The 19,775-nt window shown below is 47.9% G+C and overlaps 1 protein-coding gene across 1 annotated transcript in view; it reads left to right on the forward strand.

The window, feature by feature from the left end:
* Positions 1 to 19,775, forward strand: part of Lrrc75a (leucine rich repeat containing 75A) — a 46,637-nt gene that overhangs the window by 24,094 nt on the left and 2,768 nt on the right. Inside the window, exons 2-3 of the mRNA XM_034507295.2 lie at positions 6,597 to 6,725; positions 17,563 to 17,675. Of these exons, the coding sequence (XP_034363186.1) occupies positions 6,597 to 6,725; positions 17,563 to 17,675 (242 nt within the window). The remainder of the gene's footprint in view (positions 1 to 6,596; positions 6,726 to 17,562; positions 17,676 to 19,775) is intronic.

The raw sequence follows: 19,775 nt of genomic DNA on the forward strand, positions 1-19,775 counted from the left end.
TTGGTTAAAATATTTGCCCTGCAGACATTGAGGACTAGGAGTTGAGGTCCCCAGAAACCCAGTGTCTTACTTTCCAATCGCCATGACAAAACATGACAACAAAGGCAACTTATAAAATCAAGTGTTTAATATGGGAGTCAGTTCACGAGCATCATGGCGGGGAGCATGGCAGCAGGCAGGTGTGGTGCTGGAGCAGTCGCTGAGGCAGAGAAAGCTAACCGGGTATGGCTTGGGCTTTTGAAACCTCAAAGTCTGCCTGCCAGTGACACACCTCCTCCAACAAGGCCACACCTCCTGATCTTTCCCAAACAGTTCCACCAACTGGGAACCAAGTTTCCAAACATATGAGCTTATGGGGGCTGTTCTCATTCAGGCCACCACAGCCACACACTTGTAGGGTAGGCATGGCAGCCCACAGGCAATTCCAGCCTCAGGTAGCAGAGATAAATCTCAAGATGATCAGCAAGCTCTGGGTTTGATTGAGAGATCCTGCTTCAGTGTGCAGGTGGAAGAACAAGGGCGATTCCTGACATCAACCTTATGCAGTGCACATGGTGCACATGGGTCTGCATACAGTGCACACAAAATAAGGGGGGGAAATGACTATGATAGTAACAGCAATCGGGGTAACCTAGTTCCAAAACCCCCAGTTACGGTAAGGAAGGCTGCCAAAGGAGTGCGCTAGCCCAGACAAATGTTGACATTAAAGAGCTTCTTAATATTTTTGTCACAGATGGGAGCGAATTCATTCTCTCCAGCACAGGTTGGTACAGAGTGGATCAGTGCCTTTTCTACACACGTTCATGCTGTACGGTGCTGTCTGCAGCGTCACAACAGCATGGCACCTTCAGCAACTGAGCCCACCCTGCACTGAACTTCCCAGTCTCTAGACTTAGGAGCTAAATATAAACTACTTTGTGAGTCCCACAGAGTATTGTGTTACAGCAACAAGAAAACAGTTTCCTGTGTCCTTGTCCCCATGGTGTATGCTCTCTCTGGTGGAAAGTTTAGGGCCCAGTCCCTTTAGTTGGTAACTTTTTTTTTGTTTGTTTGTTTGTTTGTTTGTTTGTTTTTTCCAGACACCAGCTGTAGGCATGGAGTTCCCTTGAAGCCCTAGTACCACCATGTAATCTGTGCCCACATAGACCAAGCACTTCATTGAAGGGTTGGATGAAGTAGTAATAGGCAAAGCTAGCCATAGATACAGAGAAGTTTTTCAGGATGAAGATCCATAGTATTCCCTGGGGCTCCCTACTGCCTGCTTCCCTCTTTTGTCGTGGAATAACTCATTTTTCTGTTGCAGCAGTTCCTGAATGGTTTAGGTAGTCCTCAAATTTATTGAGGGCTTCAAAGAAGTTTCCCTTGTAGAGATTCTATCTAGTGCTAGTTATAATATTAGAAATTAAAACAAAGGGACTTAAGGGGCCAGAGAGATGGCTCAGTGGGTAAGAGCACTTGTTGCTCTTGCAGAGGACCTAGGTTCAGTTCCCAGCACCCACATGGCAGCTCATAACCATCTGTAACTCCAGTTCCTGGTACCAGGCACACACACAGTGCACATGCATCCAGCCAAACACTCATTCACATAAAATAAGTAAATGGTGGTGGTGGTGGGGGTTGTTTAGTTTTTTGTTTCTTGAAGACAGAGTTTCTTTCTGTATCCCTGGCTGTCCTGGATCTCACTCAGTAGACTGAGTGCCAGGATAAAAGATGTGAGTCACCACATCTGGCTAAATAAATCTATCTTTCTTTTCTTTTCTTTTTTTTTTTTTTTTTTCCTTAAGGAGGAGGGTCTCTAAGGATCTTACTTATTAACTTAAAGTTAGTATACAGTAAGGGAGAGAGCAATGTTGCTGGAAAGATCTATAATTACAGTAGATAACAAAAGGAGAAGTCCAGACTACATAGAGACAGAAAGTAGATACGATTGCCCAGTGCTAGGGGATAGTGATAGGGGAAACTTAGGAGTGGGGTCATAGACACAGAGTTTCTTTTTTTTTTTTGGTTTTTGGTTTTTGGTTTTTGGAGACAGGGTTTCTCTGTGTAGTCCTGGCTGTCCTGGAACTCACTCTGTAGACCAGGCTGGCCTCGAACTCAGAAATCCGCCTGCCTCTGCCTCCCAAGTGCTGGGATTAAAGGCGTGCACCACCACTACCCGGTTTTGGGTTTTTTGGTGTGTGTGTGTGTGTGTGTGTGTGTGTGTGTGTGTGTGTGTGTGCTGAAGATTGAACCCAGGGCATCACAGATGCAGAGTACTAGAGAGGCCAGAGGAGGGCACTGGATTCCTTGGCTACTCTGCCACTGAGCTATACCTCAGCCCCAGACTGTGTCCTATGATGAATAAATTGTGTGTGGATTACATCTCAACAAAGCTGGGTGGGTGGTTGGTTGGTTGGTTGGTTTAGATTTTAGAATTTTTATAACAAATTTACATATGAGAGAAATAGATTTTTACAAAAGTAACTGAATTTTCCAAAGGGAAATAAAGATGGAAGAGAGGTTGTTTCCTGTTGTGAATGTCTGGTATCCTGCTTTCCCCCAACAGCCGGTTTCCAGGCCTGTGGCAGCTGCCTCCAAGCTATCACAGCAGCTTGTCTGGGGCTGAGCTCTGTACAGAAAGCCCGATGTGACGATGTGACGCAAGTTCTGTCCCTGGAAGAGGCTCTTGAAGAGCCCCAGATTTCTCAAGGGCCTCAGGCTCCTCCCCTGGTCTTTAGAAGACTGCCCTTTGGAATATGCTGTTCTGACTTCCACTCTGGCTCTATCTTGCCCATTGGAAGCCCACAGCCTTGGCCCTAGGCCCATCATTGCTTGTCCCATTACAAAGTGTCCCCAAACCTGCTTATCTGAGCTCGTGTCATATGGGGCTCTGCCTCCCTGAGATGCGCTGTGTGCCTGTCACCTTTAGGCACAGCATCTCGAGGCGGGGAGCAGTTAGCTGCTTGGGGCTAGCCCAGCTATGGCCTTCTAGTGGAGCTCCCACCAGTAGTGACTCAGCACTGTTTGAGAGATTCGCCCAGACTGTCTGATGAGCAGCCATCTGTGCAAACGGTTCCTAGAGATGTGCTGTTCAGGGCCACAGTGAGGAAGATGAAATCTTCCTGGGTGCCGCCTCACTGTTGCAAGACAACAGCCCCTCCAAGGCCAGCACATGCAGGGGCCACATCTGGATTTGATTCTTACAGTCCCCTCACGCAGCACTGCCTACAGTCAGGGAAGCTGGCTTCCCCAGGGCTGTGGCAAAAGATGCAGCCACCTGAGGACACCCCGAGGAGCTAGTTAGCTCTCCTCCCTCACATCCAGTTCCTGGACCGTGACACAAAACTCCCCAGGGAACTGACTTAGAGGAAGAGACATAGAAAAGATACCCAGATACTATGGTATGTCCTGAAGTAACACAACTGTACTGGGACACAGGCCAGAAATCAAGCAGGCAATAAAGCAGAGCAGCCTTTGCCCAGCCCCGGGATGGTGTTTCTTTGGACCTTTGGGAGTCCCACACCAGCTAAAAATCCTTCAGGAAGCTGATACCCTGTGACTCAGTTATCCAACCCCTCCCTCCTGGTGGGGACATCTTTCTTCCACTCTTTCCAACTTTGTGATGCCACTGAGACAGCATAGAGGCAGCTACTGTCCGCCATGGGGCTTCTGAGTTGAAGGGTAAAGGAGATAACTAAGGGTAGCCCTGGAGAGGTACAGTCTGCACCCAGTCAGACCTGCCCAGTCTCCTGTGGTCTTTCCTGGTCTTTCTAATAATATAATGGCCTCACATGACCTGGCATGTGTGGGAGGGGCCTGTAGAAACGGGACCCAGTGTGACTAGACAGAGGACAAGAAGCCCACCTACCTTCTCTGTGATTTTCAACTCTTCTTTGGCAGTACTTATTGTTTATTCATTTGTTTGAGACCAGGAGCTGCTCTGCCTCCCTTTCGTCCCCAGTAACACCTGCCTGCCCCAGAACCTTGGGACACTGTTTAATAACTTGTAGTTGACCTGCTATTTCAGTCATGAAAAAACACATCCCACAGAACTACAAGGGGACTACAGAGTCCTGAGAACATCAGGTGTGAATCACCCCCAAGGACAGATGTACTAAGGTGAGAGACAGAGGCTAACATTAAGTCAACAACCAAAGGGGAACTAGACAGGTAAAAAGAAAACCCTTGAGCTGGAGAGATGGCTCAATGGTTAAGAGCACTGACTGCTCTCCCAGATGGTCCTGAGTTCAATTCCCAGCAACCACATGGTGGCTCACAGCCATCTGTAATGGGATCTGATGCCCTCTTCTGGTGTGTCTGAAGACAGCTACAGCATACTCATATAAAATAAATAAATCTTGACAAGAAAAAGAAAACCCTTAGCTGGACATGGCCTGTACTCCCAGTGGTTGGGAAGCTAAGGCAGGAGTATTGCAAGTTTGAGTCCAGCCTGGGCTGCACGGTAAAGGAGAAGGGAAAGGAAAAGAAAGACCTCCATACTTCTGACCTCCTTCCCATAGCCATGAGTCTAGCCTTTAGCCCTGGGAATAACTACTGTGCTTCCACAACCCTATTCTCGGCCTTCCTACCCCAAGAGGGAAATTTGACCTATAAGCAGAAGTCTGGCTGGGAGGCTGAATGCTAGGCTAGGGCCCTTTGACCACATGGCCTTCTGATGTCCTTGGAATTGAGGCCTTCCCAGCTTCCTTATGCCCCAGTCAGGGTAGGGCCTGTCTTCCTCATTCCTAACACACCCTCCTGACCACAGGGCCAACCTGGAGTTAATATGCCAAGGTCCCTGTACTGCCCTGATTCCTGTGTTTTCTGAACAGTTAATGGTTTTCAGTACATTTTCAGATGGGTATATGGACCAAAGGAGCTGCATGGCATGGCAGGGAAGAAATGAGGAGCCAACGGTGGGGAGAAGCTTTGAGGGAGCCATAGAAGACTTTACCCATGTTGCTTAGTTTGGTTTCTCTCACCAATGTCTAATGCTAAGGTCATTGTCTTGATTTTACAGAGAGAGCATCTACTGTTGGGTAGATTGTCTGAGGGGTTTAACAATCAGAGGGCAGAAGTCAAAGCAGGGTCACTGTTGCCAGCCAGCTCTTCAGAAGTCTCTGCACTCACCATACTACACCACAGTGTCAGTGGATGACAAGCAAACTGAGTGACAGGGATCACAGCAAATAGCACTCAGCTTGCCTCTCAGGCTGGTGCCTGCCCTATGGAAGGCAGAGCTCTCCAAACTGGCTCCTACCTGTGGTACATAGCTCTCTGTGAACTTCCTTCCCCACAGGAGATGGGGCTTGGTGCCCTGACCACTCCAGGTCCATGGGGGCAAAAGCCTATTCTTCTTTTCTGTCAGAGGAAGTAACTATCAAAACCCAGGGCTCCTTTTCTATGCTGCATTTATCACTGGTCTGGTCTGGGCTACCTCTAGAGCTAGGTGAGGGCTGATCAATCCTTGCAAGACAGAGCTAGGATTGAGGCCCGAGTACACACACATGTGCACAAATAACACCAACAATTTAAGACATCAGCCTCTGTCATCATCTGTGGATCCAGAATAACGGTGTGGTACCGCCCCTGCCCCCATAGCTGGCACCACACCCACCCAACTCTCATGGGGGGATCCAAACTCCACTCGAAAGTACACTCAAGCATTTTACCTGCTGAGGCATCACCTTGGCTCCAAAATCTCTGGATTTATGGGAAATATAGAAGTCTGGGTGGAGGACAGAGCACGGTCTACTGGGATAGACGGGAAGAAGCTAGGCAAGGTCTGTTTGTTTAGATTCTTCTCAGCACCTTTGTGCTTTGGAAATAAAAACTGTCCTCTCCACAGTGTGGAACACAGAGGGGACCCCTCTGGAATTAAACCATAGCTTACTCTAGGGAAAAATTGGAGAAGTGCTTTTGCAACCTGCTCCTACTGTCCCCTCAAATGCCACAGTACCGTATATGGGGGCATTGTGCCCTAAACCCTGTTGCCCACAAAACCTTGTAGCTCCTCAAATCAGTGGAACACCTGCTTTGATGGTTGCTGCATCCTAGCCCATTCAGCAGTGCTGATATGCACCCCCTTCCCTTTGGGCCCCCACTTGATACACTCTCTGAGTTCCTGTGGTAAGACACACACACACATATGCATGCAACATGCACACACTCACACATCTCCCTGGTTACCCTCTGGGGCAAAGGAGCACTGAGCTTGGGCAGTCTACCAAAAGAGCGGTCCCACTATGTTCAGAAGCAAGAAACTAGAAATAAAGATCAGTAAACTGTCCTGTCTGGAGGCTAGGGGATGTCTCTGTTTGTCCCAATCTGCCTGCCCCATGAGATGGAGTACTAAGGCTAGCCACCTGTGGCTTCATCAGAAGGATGTTTGGAACATTGTTTTTGGGAGAAGTTCATAACCAGGGCTTGCATGAACATTGGAGACTGGATGTCTGCCGTTGTAGGTCTCCTGCACCTCAGCTGGAGATAGAAGAGAAGGCTTGTCTTTGTCACCTAAGGGATGTTTTCTGGACTCGTCCTTGCCTGGGCTTTGGGGGATCTGAGCTGCCTCCAGAGTCTGCAGTCATTTGACTTCTGGGTGTTCCCTTGTGTTTCAGGACCTGGGCATGGAGTCAACCTCCTTGGATGATGTGCTGTATCGCTATGCCAGCTTCCGGAACCTGGTGGACCCCATCACGCACGACCTCATTATCAGTCTGGCACGCTACATCCACTGCCCCAAGCCGGTAGGCAATTGTCTGAAGCACCCGAGTCCTGGGGGGTGTGGCTGGCCCCTTTCGGGACAGCACAGACCTGACCATGGCTGCCTAGGGAGTTGGAGTTTTACTCAAGGAAAAGACACTTCTGGGTGGAGCCTATCTGTGGCTTCCTCTGGGATCTTCTCTCTGGCTCCTGGAGCTACCTAGTGCCAAGATTTAAAGAGGAGGGAGAGTGGCCGTGGAGGGTGGGAGCTGGCCAGGGTCAACAGAAGACAGGCAAAGGGGCTGAGTCAGATAGGAGACTGTAAGAAAAGCTGGTCAGGGGGATTGGTGGGCTGCGGGAGGAGCTAGTTGATGGCAGGAGACACAGGGAACTAAGTAGTGGAAGCTGAAGCCCTAGGGAACAGGCCTAAAATGGTGGAGGCAGCCCTGCAGGTGGCATACCTCTGCCCTTCTAGAACAGGAAGTGAATTGCCTGAGGAGAGAAGGGTGATGTAATGAAGCTCTCAACAATAAACAATAGGTAAAATGTTGCTTTTGTGTGCATTTGAATTGAGGAAAACAGTTACTGAAGTAGGCTGTGCCCCTCGGGAGGATGGCAGAGGTGATACGGGCCACTCTGCCAACCTAGGGCTGGGCAAGACAGGAAGTGCTAACTGTCTCACCAGGCCCAGTGAAATAGACCTGGCTAGGTGAACCTAGAGCTCCTTACTTTGTCCTTTCCCTTCCACCTAAGTGGAGCTGGTGGGGGCCATATCAGTCTGTGTTATTCAGCGCAGGCTGCTACACAAAGTACCATGGCCTAGGGGCTTCTAGATGGAAAATCATTTCTCACATTTGACTGGACATGCAAGGTTGGGGTGTCTGATGGGAACCCTGTTCTCCATCTCAGATGCTGCCTTCTCCTGTGTCCTTCATGGTAGTTCTCTAGACCCCTCTTAGAAGAACTCTGATGAGAGCTTCACACTCACAACCTGGCCACCTCCTTGAAGGCCCCACCTCCCTGGCCAGGGTTCCAACACGAGTGGAAGTGGAGCACAAGCCTTCAGTGTGCTGCATGTGTGGTGTCCCTTTCCTACAGGGACTTCATTTTCCACAACCCCAAGTGAGCATCAAAACCATCTCCCTCTGCAGAGAGCTAAATGAGACAGCTCAGAAGAGGTACCTGCATGGGCTTTTGTCCGCATGGCCACCTGTGCACAGAAGCTGATGTCATAGCTGCTTTGTGGCACCTTCTGAGTGCTACCAGGATACTGATAGAGTAGGGCAGTGTTAGGAAACAGCGACAAGTAAGGTCTGGTCTCCATAGGCCCAGTCTCAGAAACCAGCAAGACCAGGATTTCCAAAGCCACCAGAGTGGACCCTGTCCTGCTGAACATTCAAGGACCAGCCTTGAGACCTCTAGGATTCTTCCAGGAGTGAGTGAGACAGAGGTGGACAGAATCTCCAAACTGGTAAGGTGTAGCAGTGAATAGTTAAGCTGTTCTATGCTCCTGCCCAAGAGCTCTGGATCTGCGAATGAAAAACACACATAAGCCAGCTTAATTTACCATATGCTTTACTAGCTCTGTGGCTGGGCCACTCCTGAATCTCCCCCTGCAGCTAGCACACACTCCCCTCCAGTATTCCCTTGTCAACACTTTCCAAATTTATATTTTATCTTTGCTGCCCCAGACCCAAGCAGGCAAGACCCTGGGGCCGCTTCCCTGACTCTCACATGTCCTTAGGCTCTTAATTCTGATCTCTCTGCTTCCCCATCACAGCACCGTCGGTCCTATGCCCCTCTCACGGTGGAATTCCCTCTTCCTCTCCCCTGCATTTCTTGCCTAGGAATCCTAAAAGTCTTCACCCTGCCCAGCCATTAGCCATTGGCTCTTTACTGATCAATCAAAACCCAATTGAGGACAGGGCCCCTCGGCGTTTGGACATGCAGATTCCTGTGTGATTTTGGGAGCCAAATTAAGACAAAGCATTCGAGCCAATCCCCAACAGTAAGGAGGCAGCCTCACCAGAGCCACCTATACTGATTGGTTAGGTCCTTATCGTAGATCCTCATATCTGACACTCTCCTAGCTATTCAATTGTAGCCTGGAAGTTGTAGACAGAGGTGTCAAGACTGTCAGTTATTAGATAGGAATCTGTTCACATCATGATCGACCAGAAAGAATAGAAAAAGGCTAGAACCAGGAACCGGGCAAGCATCTTCAGTGATCCCTAGTGATCTTCTGCCAGCTAGGGCCCATGTGCTAAAAGTTCCACAACCACCCCAAATAATCCTCCAGCTGGGAAACAAACATTCAAACCATGGGCCTGTGTGGTTGGTGGACAACCCAACCCTTGTGATGACCTCATCCTCTCCCAGTAGACTCCCTTTTAAAATTCTGACCAAGCCTTTAACACATGGCTCTTTGCCGGGGTTTAAAATCTAAATTATTACCGGGTGTGGTGGTACACACCTTAAGTCTCAACACTTGGGAGGCAGAGCCAAGCAGATCCGAGTTTGAGGCCAGCTTGTTCCAGGACAGCCAGAGCTCTGTTAGACAGAGAAACCCTGTCTCAACAACAGCAACAGAAAAATCTAAATTATTCCTTATTTACCTGATAGTTACTTTGCCATCTACTTTACCCACTAGAATAGAGATTCTAAACCTTTAATTCCAGTACTCAAGAATAGAGCAGCCAGGCGGTGGTGGCGCATGCCTTTAATCCCAGCACTTGGGAGGCAGAGGCAGGCGGATTTCTGAGTTTCTGAGGATTTCTGATTTCTGAGGCCAGCCTGGTCTACAGAGTGAGTTCCAGGACAGCCAGGGCTACACAAAGAAACCCTGTCTCGAAAAACAAAAAACAAAAAAACAAAAAACCAAAAAAAAAAAAGAATAGAGCAGAGGCAGATCTCTACAAGTTCAAAGCCAGCCTCGTCTCTGTAGCAAGTTCCAGGCCAGCCAGAACTACATGGTGAGACCCTGTCTTTTTTTTTTTTTTTTTTAAAGGACTAAGGATTTTTTCATCCATCTTGTTCACAGTTACATCTTCTAACAGGCAGGAAGCAGCATGTCCCATTGTGAATGTGTGTGTATGGGGGGGGGGAGGGTGTGTGTGTGTGTGTGTGCGCGCGCGCGCGTGCTCGTGCATGGAGGCAGTAAGAAGATGTATGTATCCAAATTCCTGCATACACCTGTATGCCTGTGTTCCTGGAGATCAAAGGACAGCCTCAGGTGCCTGCTGTTCCTCAGATGCATTCTACCTTTTATTTGAAACAAGGTCCCTCATTGGCCTGTAATTCAAGTATGTTAGACTAGCTGCTTCCACCTCCCCTGTCACCACAGCTAGAATTACACTCAGGTGCCATGACAGTGGTCCTCTGACCGCCCACACAAATGTCCTCATACATATGCACATGCCTAAAAACTAATTTAAAATAAAGAAAAGGAAACCAAAAAGCCAGGATTTGATCTTAAACAGTCTCCACGAGTTCAGGGATTCAAGGCTGCAAGCCTCATGTGAACTACAGGGTTGGTGGACAGAAAGCCCCAGTTTGTTACCATGTGGTACCTCCGTAGGATTGCTCAAGTGTCCCATATCACAGAACTAGCCAGGATACCTGTCCTAGAAGTCAGTCCTGCCCATTCTGTTCTCTTGATAAATCTTGGAAGGAGACTACACAGAGAAGGCTACCAGGAGCAAAGGAGGAGATAGTCTGGGAGGCTCCTACATGTGCTGAATGAGAGGATCTTGACCTTTTGCTCCTCCTGACCCTACATCTTGCCCTGTTTCTCCCATTAACTGAGGCCAACTAGAAACAAGGGACAAGAGAAACTGATGCTGTACTCTTCAGAACAATCCTTGAGCAAAAAAGGGCAGAAAATGGACTGGGGGGGGGGGTCCAGTGGATTGGTAAGCAGTCTGTCTAAACAGTGTTCTGTTTTTTTATTGGTTTGTTTGTTTGTTTGTTTGTTTGTTTTTTCGAGGCCCTGGTTGTCCTGGAACTCACTCTGTAGATCAGGCTGGCCATGAACTCAAAAATCTGCCTGCCTCTGCCTCCTAAGTGCTAGGATTAAAGGTGTGCGCCACCACTGCCCAGCTACTTTATTGGGTTCTTATATCCACCACCCTTCCAACCTTGATTCCACCCTGATCCCTTCCAACCCCCAACACTAGGTAGGACAGAAGGAAGGTTAGAGGGAAAAGGGGGCGTAGACCTCTGTAGGCTACTTCCTGCTGATTCGGGTTCCTTGGGGCAAAGTCCAGGCTTTGTCGTCAGAATGTCTCCAGCTTCTGGTCAAAATGCAACAGGGAGCAGCAGCCTCCTTGGAGCACCCCTGCCTCTCCTGGGGCTCTGGCATTTACACCCTCACCAGAGTCCCTAGAATTAAACTCTCTACTGCTGGCCAAGATCACACCCCTGCTAGTGCATGAGGCAAATCATAATCACCTGCTGTGAAGCAGCCCCATATCCCACACCTGGACATAAAACAAAAACATATTCACATAACATAACTGGGTTTTTTTTTTTTTTTTTTTTTTAAAGAAACCAAAACTCTTACTTCTCTGTCCAGTGTATAATGTGGAGCAGTCAGAAACTGATGAATGAATGAGTAGATTTATGAATGAAAGAAGCCGTTGAGTGAAGGACAAAGTTGTCGGAGGCCTAGATGCTGTTATAGAGGTGCTTGCGAAATGAAAGTGACAGATGGCACCTGACAGTTGAGAGACAGGGAAGGCTGTAGGTTGGCCATGAGCTCCTGAGTCTCTTTCCAACAAAATGTGGAGAAGTCCCTCAGACAAATCCTCCCCCAATGCTTGAGGACAATGTCACTGAGGTCTAGAGACCTTTGCAGTGCCCAAAATCCTGGCAATTGTGCTAAGCTCCCACTCCTTCCTTTGCCTTCCTTCTCCATGGGTGTGAGAAAGAGTTGCTAGGAGTCTCTTCCACAATCCGACAGCGAGCCTCATGCATTGCTAACTGAAACTAACAGACACCCACACAGTCCAGTGTCTCGTGGATCCAAAGGCAGCTCAGCATTAAAGAGTCATGATGACTGTGGAGCGAGCAAACATGCTGTGTAAGTCCACCCATCTCTGCTCTCCTCCGTTATCTCCCGTTTCCTGTTGGCAGAGCTCTTTCCTATCATCCGACATGGTAGGGAATATGGCTACCTATGGCCCCTGTTTACTTGGTTCCAGTCCCTGGAAGGTATCTCATTTTCGAGTTCAGGTTCCAGGAAGAGACAAACCTGATGGTATACTGAGACAATTTCTAGATCAGCTGCCGGGAGCTTAGGAGGATCTTGTCAACAATGGTCGGTGAGCAGAGCCACAGGGAGAAATAGGAAGTTTCCAAGAAGAGTGCTAGACCCAACACATGCAGTCATAGGTAACATGCAGTGCTTGCTGCCACAGAGACCCGTGGCCAGGGTTGCACAAGACATGGCTGCTCCACACCTGGGAGATAGCTAGGACTCTGACACTAAACAATTCCCTTCTCTGCTGGGTCCTCTTTTCTTGCCCCGACCCTATACTCACACACGCTACATACATGCTTTCCCTCTCTGAGCCAGCTTCCACTCAATCCTGTTGTCTGCTGGAAGAAGGCTTTGAGAGAGCCTGAAAAGAGGAGGAGTTGGGAAAAGGATAAAAGCACCTTGAATGAATAGGCAAAGGGCCAGGTTTCTAAGGAGGGAAAAGACTGGGTAGTTCGGTTAGAGTACCAGCTCAGGCACCCGGCAATGTCTGGATCCATTTCCTATTACAAAATGCATGCTGAACCGTATGCCTCAGTTTCCTCATTGTCGAGTGCGAGTAGAACCGTGTGTATTCATAGGCATCCAAGGGAAGGGAGGAGACGCACCACAAAAGAAAAAAAAAAAGAACAACAAAAAACCCATGGTGTATTTAGTTCAGGCAAGCAGAGGGGCATTCATCTTTGTGTGCTCTTTACAGTTACTCTCTAATTGGCATGCTCAGCTATTGTTCCTGTTTAGCCAATGAGAAGACCGAGATTTTCTCCGGCTCTCTCTGGAAGCAGCAGTAGCCTCGCCCTGTACTCCTCTGCCCCCTAGTGACCGACGCGGTGCACTGCTAGCCCTCTTTATGTCTTTGTTCTCTTAAGACTCCTCGGCCTGAGCTGCTCTGCTTGGACAGCTGAGTGGGAGGGCATGATCCCGGGTATTCGGAAAGCCAGGGAAGTGATTGAAGGAGCCAGAGGAGGAGCTCAGTTGTGGGCTTTGGGTCAGCTTCTTCTGGAAGGTGGCAACACTTCAGTCCCAGAGCATCCCAAAACGACGTTGGGCGTGCTTCCGATCCCATCCTCTGACCCTTCTTGTCCTTACGTCCCCTGAGCTTCTCTGCCGTGGCTGCACAAAGGAATCAGTTTTCCAGCAGGACTAGAAGGAGAAAGCAACGATTGGGAGGTAGGGGAGCAGTCAGGACTAAGTAGGAGAATGGGAGAGAAGACAGACAAGATATCGCGGGTTTCCCCAAGTGGTGTGTCATGAAAGCAGAAGGGGGCTGGCTGTTCAAGCGACAAAGGGATCGGCAAGTGGGAGGAGGGACAGAGGAGAAGTAGGAGAGAGAATGTGAATACGATATAATAATATGTATATGAAAATGTCATAATGAAACCTATTATTTTGTACACTAACTAAAAATAAAGTTAATCCGCTGCCAGAGGACCTGCCTACTCACCACCAGTGTTGGTTTCTGAAGGTTCCCTGGGATTCCAAGGGGAAATGAACTCTAGATGTGCCATCTCTGTGGCGTGTCCGATCCTCATAGTCCCATTCTCTGGCTCCAAAGTCAGGTGTCACTATTACCAGTCCCTACCCCTGCTCCTCACCCCAGCCACGCCTGTGCTGGGAAAGGCCCACGATGGCCATACAGTGGCTGCCATAGTGTCTTGAGGCAACCATCTTCCAGGTGCCCATTGCTTCACTCACAACTGTCTCGGTGCCTTCTCTTCTTGTCTAGTCTTCTTTCCACTCCTCTCAGCTTATTCCATAACCAGGGGTTCAACCAGATCCTGAGAAGCCCCGCTGGAGGTCCAGTGAGAGCCAGTCACTCCCCACCCTGCTTTTCCTCCAGAGCCCTTGTGGATGTGATAAGTACTACGACTTAAGTCTTGTCAACTTAAGAGAGAAAGGGTTTATTCTGGCTCATAATTCAAAGGGACAGTCCATCGTATGTGGGATATCAAGATGGCAGGAGCTTGAAGTAATTGTCACATCACATACTCAGTCGAAAAACCAGAGATGCATGCATGCCTCTGCGCCGCTAAATGCTGCCTCTTCCCACTTGGATTCAAATAGTCAAGATAATGTTCCCCAGCATGTTCAGGAGCCCATCTCCTGGTAAGGCTGGATTCTGTCACACTGACAAGTAATACTGACACGAGCCCCTTGCTTTCTAGCCCCAATTCCCATTGCCTTCACCTGCATTCTACCTTCTCTGACCTGTATATGACCTCTGTCACATTCAGTCCCTTCTACAGGCATGGCCCTAGGTCACAGTCTCAACCTCCAGTCCTCCCACCCCATCTCCAAGTCAGAAACTCCCAGGATCTAACCTCGTCCATTGGTCCTCTCTACCTGCTCCCTTGCAACTGCCAATGACAGTCCTCTGGCTCATATCACTGTACCCACCATTGAGTCCTCTGGCCCATATCACTGTACCCACCGTGCGTGACTGGGCTAAGGAAGAATCCAAGTCTGGGAATCCGATGTCTACTCCAGGGGTTTGGTGATGTTGCCTGGAGTGGACATTCCAGTTTGTCAGTCAGGATGAAGCCACAGGGAGTAGTGAGGCTGTGAGGAACTAGAAGGTCCCTTCCAGAGCAGTCCCGTCAGTCTCAGGATACCCCAACGGCTGACTCCGTGCCTGGATGCTTCACATCTCCAGACCTTCGGTCGCAGGCTCCCTCCTCTCCTGTTCACTTCAGAGTTTCTTCTCTTACCATTCCGTCAGCCACAGCTCCTCAGATCTCAGTTCCTTCCTCTGTATAATGATGAGAACATGACGTGCCCTGGATTCTGGTCGTTCTGTTAAGTTCTAGCTTAGTGTCTGTGCAGTAATCAAGGTAAGAGACAGGAAGGTTCTGACCAGTGGTAGCATAGGGGTAGCCAGATGTGACCAGGTCAGATATATATATATATATATATATATATATATATATATATATTTTCTCTCCCTCCCTCTCTCTTTCTTTCTTTGGCTTTTTGAGACAGGGTTCCTCTGTGTAGCCCCCGCTGCCCTGCTCTGTGTAGACCAGGCTGGCCTTAAACTCACAAAGATCTATCTGCCTCCCAAGTGCTAGGATTAAAAGCATGTGCTACTGGTGCCCGGCCCTGTAATCATTTCCTAACCCTCAATTCTTTAGAATGTGACTGCATTTAAAGACAAGACATTATAAAGTGTTTAAAGCAAAAATGAGGCCATATGGGTGGGCCTGTTTAAAGCCAATGTAGCTGCTGTGTTTAGGAGTGATTAGGACACAGACATGTCCAGAGGAGAGATCCATGTGAGGATGCAGGAGAAAACCCCTTTACAGAAGGCTAGGAGAGGCTGCAACTTGACCTTCTGACTTCAACAACAACAAGAACATTAATCTCTGCCATTTAAGTCACTGAACTATACACTGGGTTAACTGCCGTGGAAAGATTTAATAGAGACACCAACTCCATTTCTAGGAGAATTCAGCACAGCCCTGTGTTAGATCTGATCTGGGTGGAGAAGTGTGAGTCTCAGCCCAGGAATGGGTGGCAAGAATCAGCATTCAGTTATTCTGGTGGTTGCCAGTCTGCCAATGGAGAAGCAGCCTATGAAATCATTTAGAACGTGGACCTGTGTGGCTGGACTTGGCTACTCTGTGGGTTCTTTCTCCACTCCTTATCCCCTCTGGTTTCACCCCTGTCACTAGGTAAGAAAGAAAGGATAAAGGGGAAAGATAGAGATCTCTGAATCTAATTCCTTTTCTTTTGTTTCTTCTTTGAGCATAACTATTAAAAAAAAAAAAAATAATACAACCGGGCTGGAGAGATGGCTCAGTGGTTAAGAGCACTGGCTGCTCTTCCAGAGGTCCTGAGTTAATTCCCAGCAACCACATGGTGGCTCACAACCATCTGCAATGGGATCTGATGCCCTCTTCTGGCATGCAGGTGTATATATGGCACAATGATCATACATTAAATAAATTTTAAAAAATAAAGTGCCTTGCTTTAAAAAAAAAAAAAAAACGACCACCCGCCACCCCCGAACAACTAACAACACTGTCTATTGGGACATTTATAGACCCTCTGAAAAGTTCCCAGCATTCCAAATGTCACACAATCGCAGAAACGATCTGCAGCTGGCAAAGCCATGCTTCCACTAGAGCACAGGGCAGATCATAGTCAGCTGCTGTGGACAGTTGAGAGAAGCCCCACATCCCACACACCTGGGATTAAAACGAAAATTATATCCTTAGAATACTTCTGTGTTTTTTAAATTTCAGAGTTCTCACTACAGACTTGGGATCAAATTGTGCAATTCCATGTCTTGGTTTTATGTGTGGCCTTGAGCAAATTAATGTGACCTTAATATACACCCTTCGGCTCTCACCTGTGAAGGGGCAAGGCAGAACTGTCTTCACATGGGTGTGGAGTATTAACTGAGTCACTACTACTCAGGTGCTTTGCCTAGAACTCAGCGCACAGTAAGCTTTCAATGAATGTGGTCTGTAGCTGTGAACTCCTCCAGGAAATCAACCAGTCACAGATCAAGAGTGCCCAGGAAAACCAGGCATGGTGGCACACACCTTTAATCCGAGCACTCAGGAGGCAGAGGCAGAAAGACTTCTGTGAATTTGAGTCACCTGGTCACATAGTGACATAATAAATTCCAGGACAGCCAGGAGAGACTCTTCCCAGAAAAGAATTGTCTGTCCTGAGAGAACTCCTGTCTCAAAAAGAAGAGGAGAAGAGAAAAGGAAAACGGGAAACACTGTATAATCGTTGAAGGGATACAGTTCAGGCCGTGGTACTCAGGGTCACAAATTGAGATGTTGATGAAAGAGGGCTGAAGAGATGGCTCAGCAATTAAGAACACGGACTGCTCTTGAAGACACTGGTTCGATTCCCAGCACCCACATATTAGCTAACAATCATCTGTAACTCCAGGGACTCTGATGCCCCTTCCTGGCCTCTGTATGCACTGTATGTATATGGTGCACAGATATATATGCAAGCAAAATATCTATACATGTTAAAAAATATTAAATGCTGCTGAACCAAACAAGTGGTGTAGGTGGACTGATTGCACTGGTAAAGACTGGCCCTCTCAGATGTCTATTTTCCCACTTTGAGGAAAGACATAAGTAAAAATAATATACTTTATTATGTAAAATACAAGAACTTTTGTTCATAATCATAGCCCTGCTTCTCAGTAAGCACTCAAAAAATACATTGTGTGAGTAAAAAGAAGGATTCTGGATACCGTGAGCTGGCAGGGGCCATACAATGTCCTGCTCAACAGGTCTGTTCTAGCCAATCATGGTCAGACCCCCTCAATCCAGACTTTTTATATGAATGTCTGTTTTTCCGGTGATGGCAACTAATTCACAAGGCAGATGCTCAGAGAGTAGCTCAGTAGTAGAGTACCTGCTTAGCATGTTTGAAGCCCTGGATGCAATTCCCAGCACACATGACACACACATGCACACGTGCATGCATGCACACACAGATAGCATCTATTGCTCCCGCCAAAGGCTGTTCACCAGGAGCAACTGAGCAGGCCTGTCTTGTGCTGAACTCCCAGAGAGCCAGGGAGTCAGGAATGGGGATCGAGGCACCTCCAGGGACACCTCACAGACCTGTGCCTGTGGTTGTCTCTGCAGGAAGGTGATGCAATGGGTGCCATGGAGAAGCTGTGCCGACAGCTGACCTACCACCTTAGCCCTCATTCACAGTGGAGGAGGCACCGAGGGCTGAAGAGGAAGCCACAGGCCTGGTGAGTGGCAGTTCCCATAGGCTGCCCTGCTCCAACCCTGCTGACTGATAGTCTTCCAGGGGCATTGTGCTGAGGGAAGGGCCAGAGGGCATGTCAATAAATCCAGCTTAAAGGGGGTAAGATCATGCTGGATTTAAGAACTGATAAAGTAACTTGGTCATTCTAGGTACATGAAAGATGGTGAGAAGGACATCCCGAGGGTGGGAGTTGGGAAGTATGGCCCCTAGATGGACAGGTGGGGATGGGACATGAGGAATTTCTAGTTCTTGATGTTCCTACTCTGGGATGGAAGCATGATGATGTACCTCTGTAATCCTGTACTTTCAAAGCTAAAGCAAGAACATTGTCTCAAGTGTGGCCATCAAAACCCACTTCCAGAAAGTTCTCTGGGATGTATTTCCTGCCAGGGGATCCAAAGTCTAACCTTGTCTCAGCCATACAGCAGTGAAGACCCTGCAGAGTTTTATAGTCCCTAAAGACAAAAGGCTTGAGATATAATGCACACAGGTCTCCTGGTAGGAAGCAAGTGAACCCAGGCTGAGAGGCAGACTTCCTGAAAGGGGAAACAACTCAGTCATCAAGACCATTCTCCCATAGACATACCCATAGGTCGTCTGATCTGGACAGTTACTGAGTTTCTCTTCCCAAGTGATTCTACATTGTTCCAAGTTGATAGTTAAAACTAACCATCATGGGGCTGGAGAGATGTTCAGAGATGAACATCAGAGTACAGTAGCAGTTCAGAGCACTGGCTGCTCTTGCAAATGACTGGGGTCAGATTCCTGGCACCCATATGAAGGCTCACAACTGTAACTCCCTGCATCCAACCGTATTTTGTGCCTCCTCCAGCAACAGACAGGCACGTGGTGCACAAACATACATGCCAGCAAATGTTCATACATATTAAATAATAGATTTTAAAAATAATTAGGTGTCTGTGTCGTCATGTATGCATGTGAGTACAGGTGCCCTCAGAGTCTAGAGCAGCAGTCATGACCCCTTTAAGGGTCGAATATCAGATATCCTGCCCATCATATACTTATATTATGATTCATAGCAGCAGCTAAATTAGTTATGAAGTAGCAATGAAATAAAATTTTTTTGGTTTTTTTTCTTCTTTTTTTTTCCAAGACAGGGTTTCTCTGTGTAGCCCTGGCCATCCTGGAACTCATTCTGTAGACCAGGCTGGCCTCGAACTTAGAAATCCACCTGCCTCTGCCTCCCAAGTGCTGGGATTAAAGGCCTGCACCACCACTGCCCAGCGAAATAATTTTTTGATTGGGGGATCACCCCGACATGAGGAAATGTATTAAAGGGTTGCACTGATTTAGAGGTATCAGATCCCCCGGAGCTGGAGTTACAAGTTGTTGTGAGCTGCCTGACATGGGTACTAGGAAACAAACTCAAATTCTCTGCAACAGCTGCACGTGTTCTTAACTGCTAAGCCACCTCTCCAGTTCTCCCTACCCCTGCGCTTTCTCTGCTTTTTTTATTGCTTTGGTTTTGTTGTGGGTTTTTTTTTGTTGTTGTTGTTGTCATTTTTGGGGGTGGGGAAAGGGGTGGTTTTTTGAGACAGTCTTACTATGTAGCACTGTCTTCCAAAAGCTAGGATTAAAGACATGCGCCACTATTGGAAGCTTTGGGTTTCTTTGTTTTTGTTTTTTTATTTGTTTGAGACAGGGTCTTTGCTGAGTAGCCTTGGCTGGCCTGTAACTCACTATGCAAACCAGACAGGTCTCGAATTCATAAGAGATCTACCTGCCTCTGCCTCCCCAGTGCCAGGATCATAGGCATGCACCACCATATAGGCATGCACCACCATGCCCTGTTTTTTGAGATTTTTTTTTTTTTAGTCTTACTATGTAGGTCAGGCTAGATTTAACATTACAATGCCCCATGCCTCTGCTACTTTCCAAGTGTTGGAATTGCAAGTATGAGCCACCATAGCCAGCTAGGTCTCTGGTCTGCCAGTGCCCACACGCAGGCTCAGTCCATTCTCCATTTGAGAAATGTATGAGTGAAACCTGCTCATTTCTCTCAGATGGCTTCTCCTCACACTTGAATGAAATTAAAACAGGCACCTACTGTGTGATCAGCCCA

This window comes from Arvicanthis niloticus, chromosome 6 (genome assembly GCF_011762505.2).
Source record: "Arvicanthis niloticus isolate mArvNil1 chromosome 6, mArvNil1.pat.X, whole genome shotgun sequence".
NCBI classification, from domain to species: Eukaryota; Metazoa; Chordata; class Mammalia; order Rodentia; family Muridae; genus Arvicanthis; species Arvicanthis niloticus.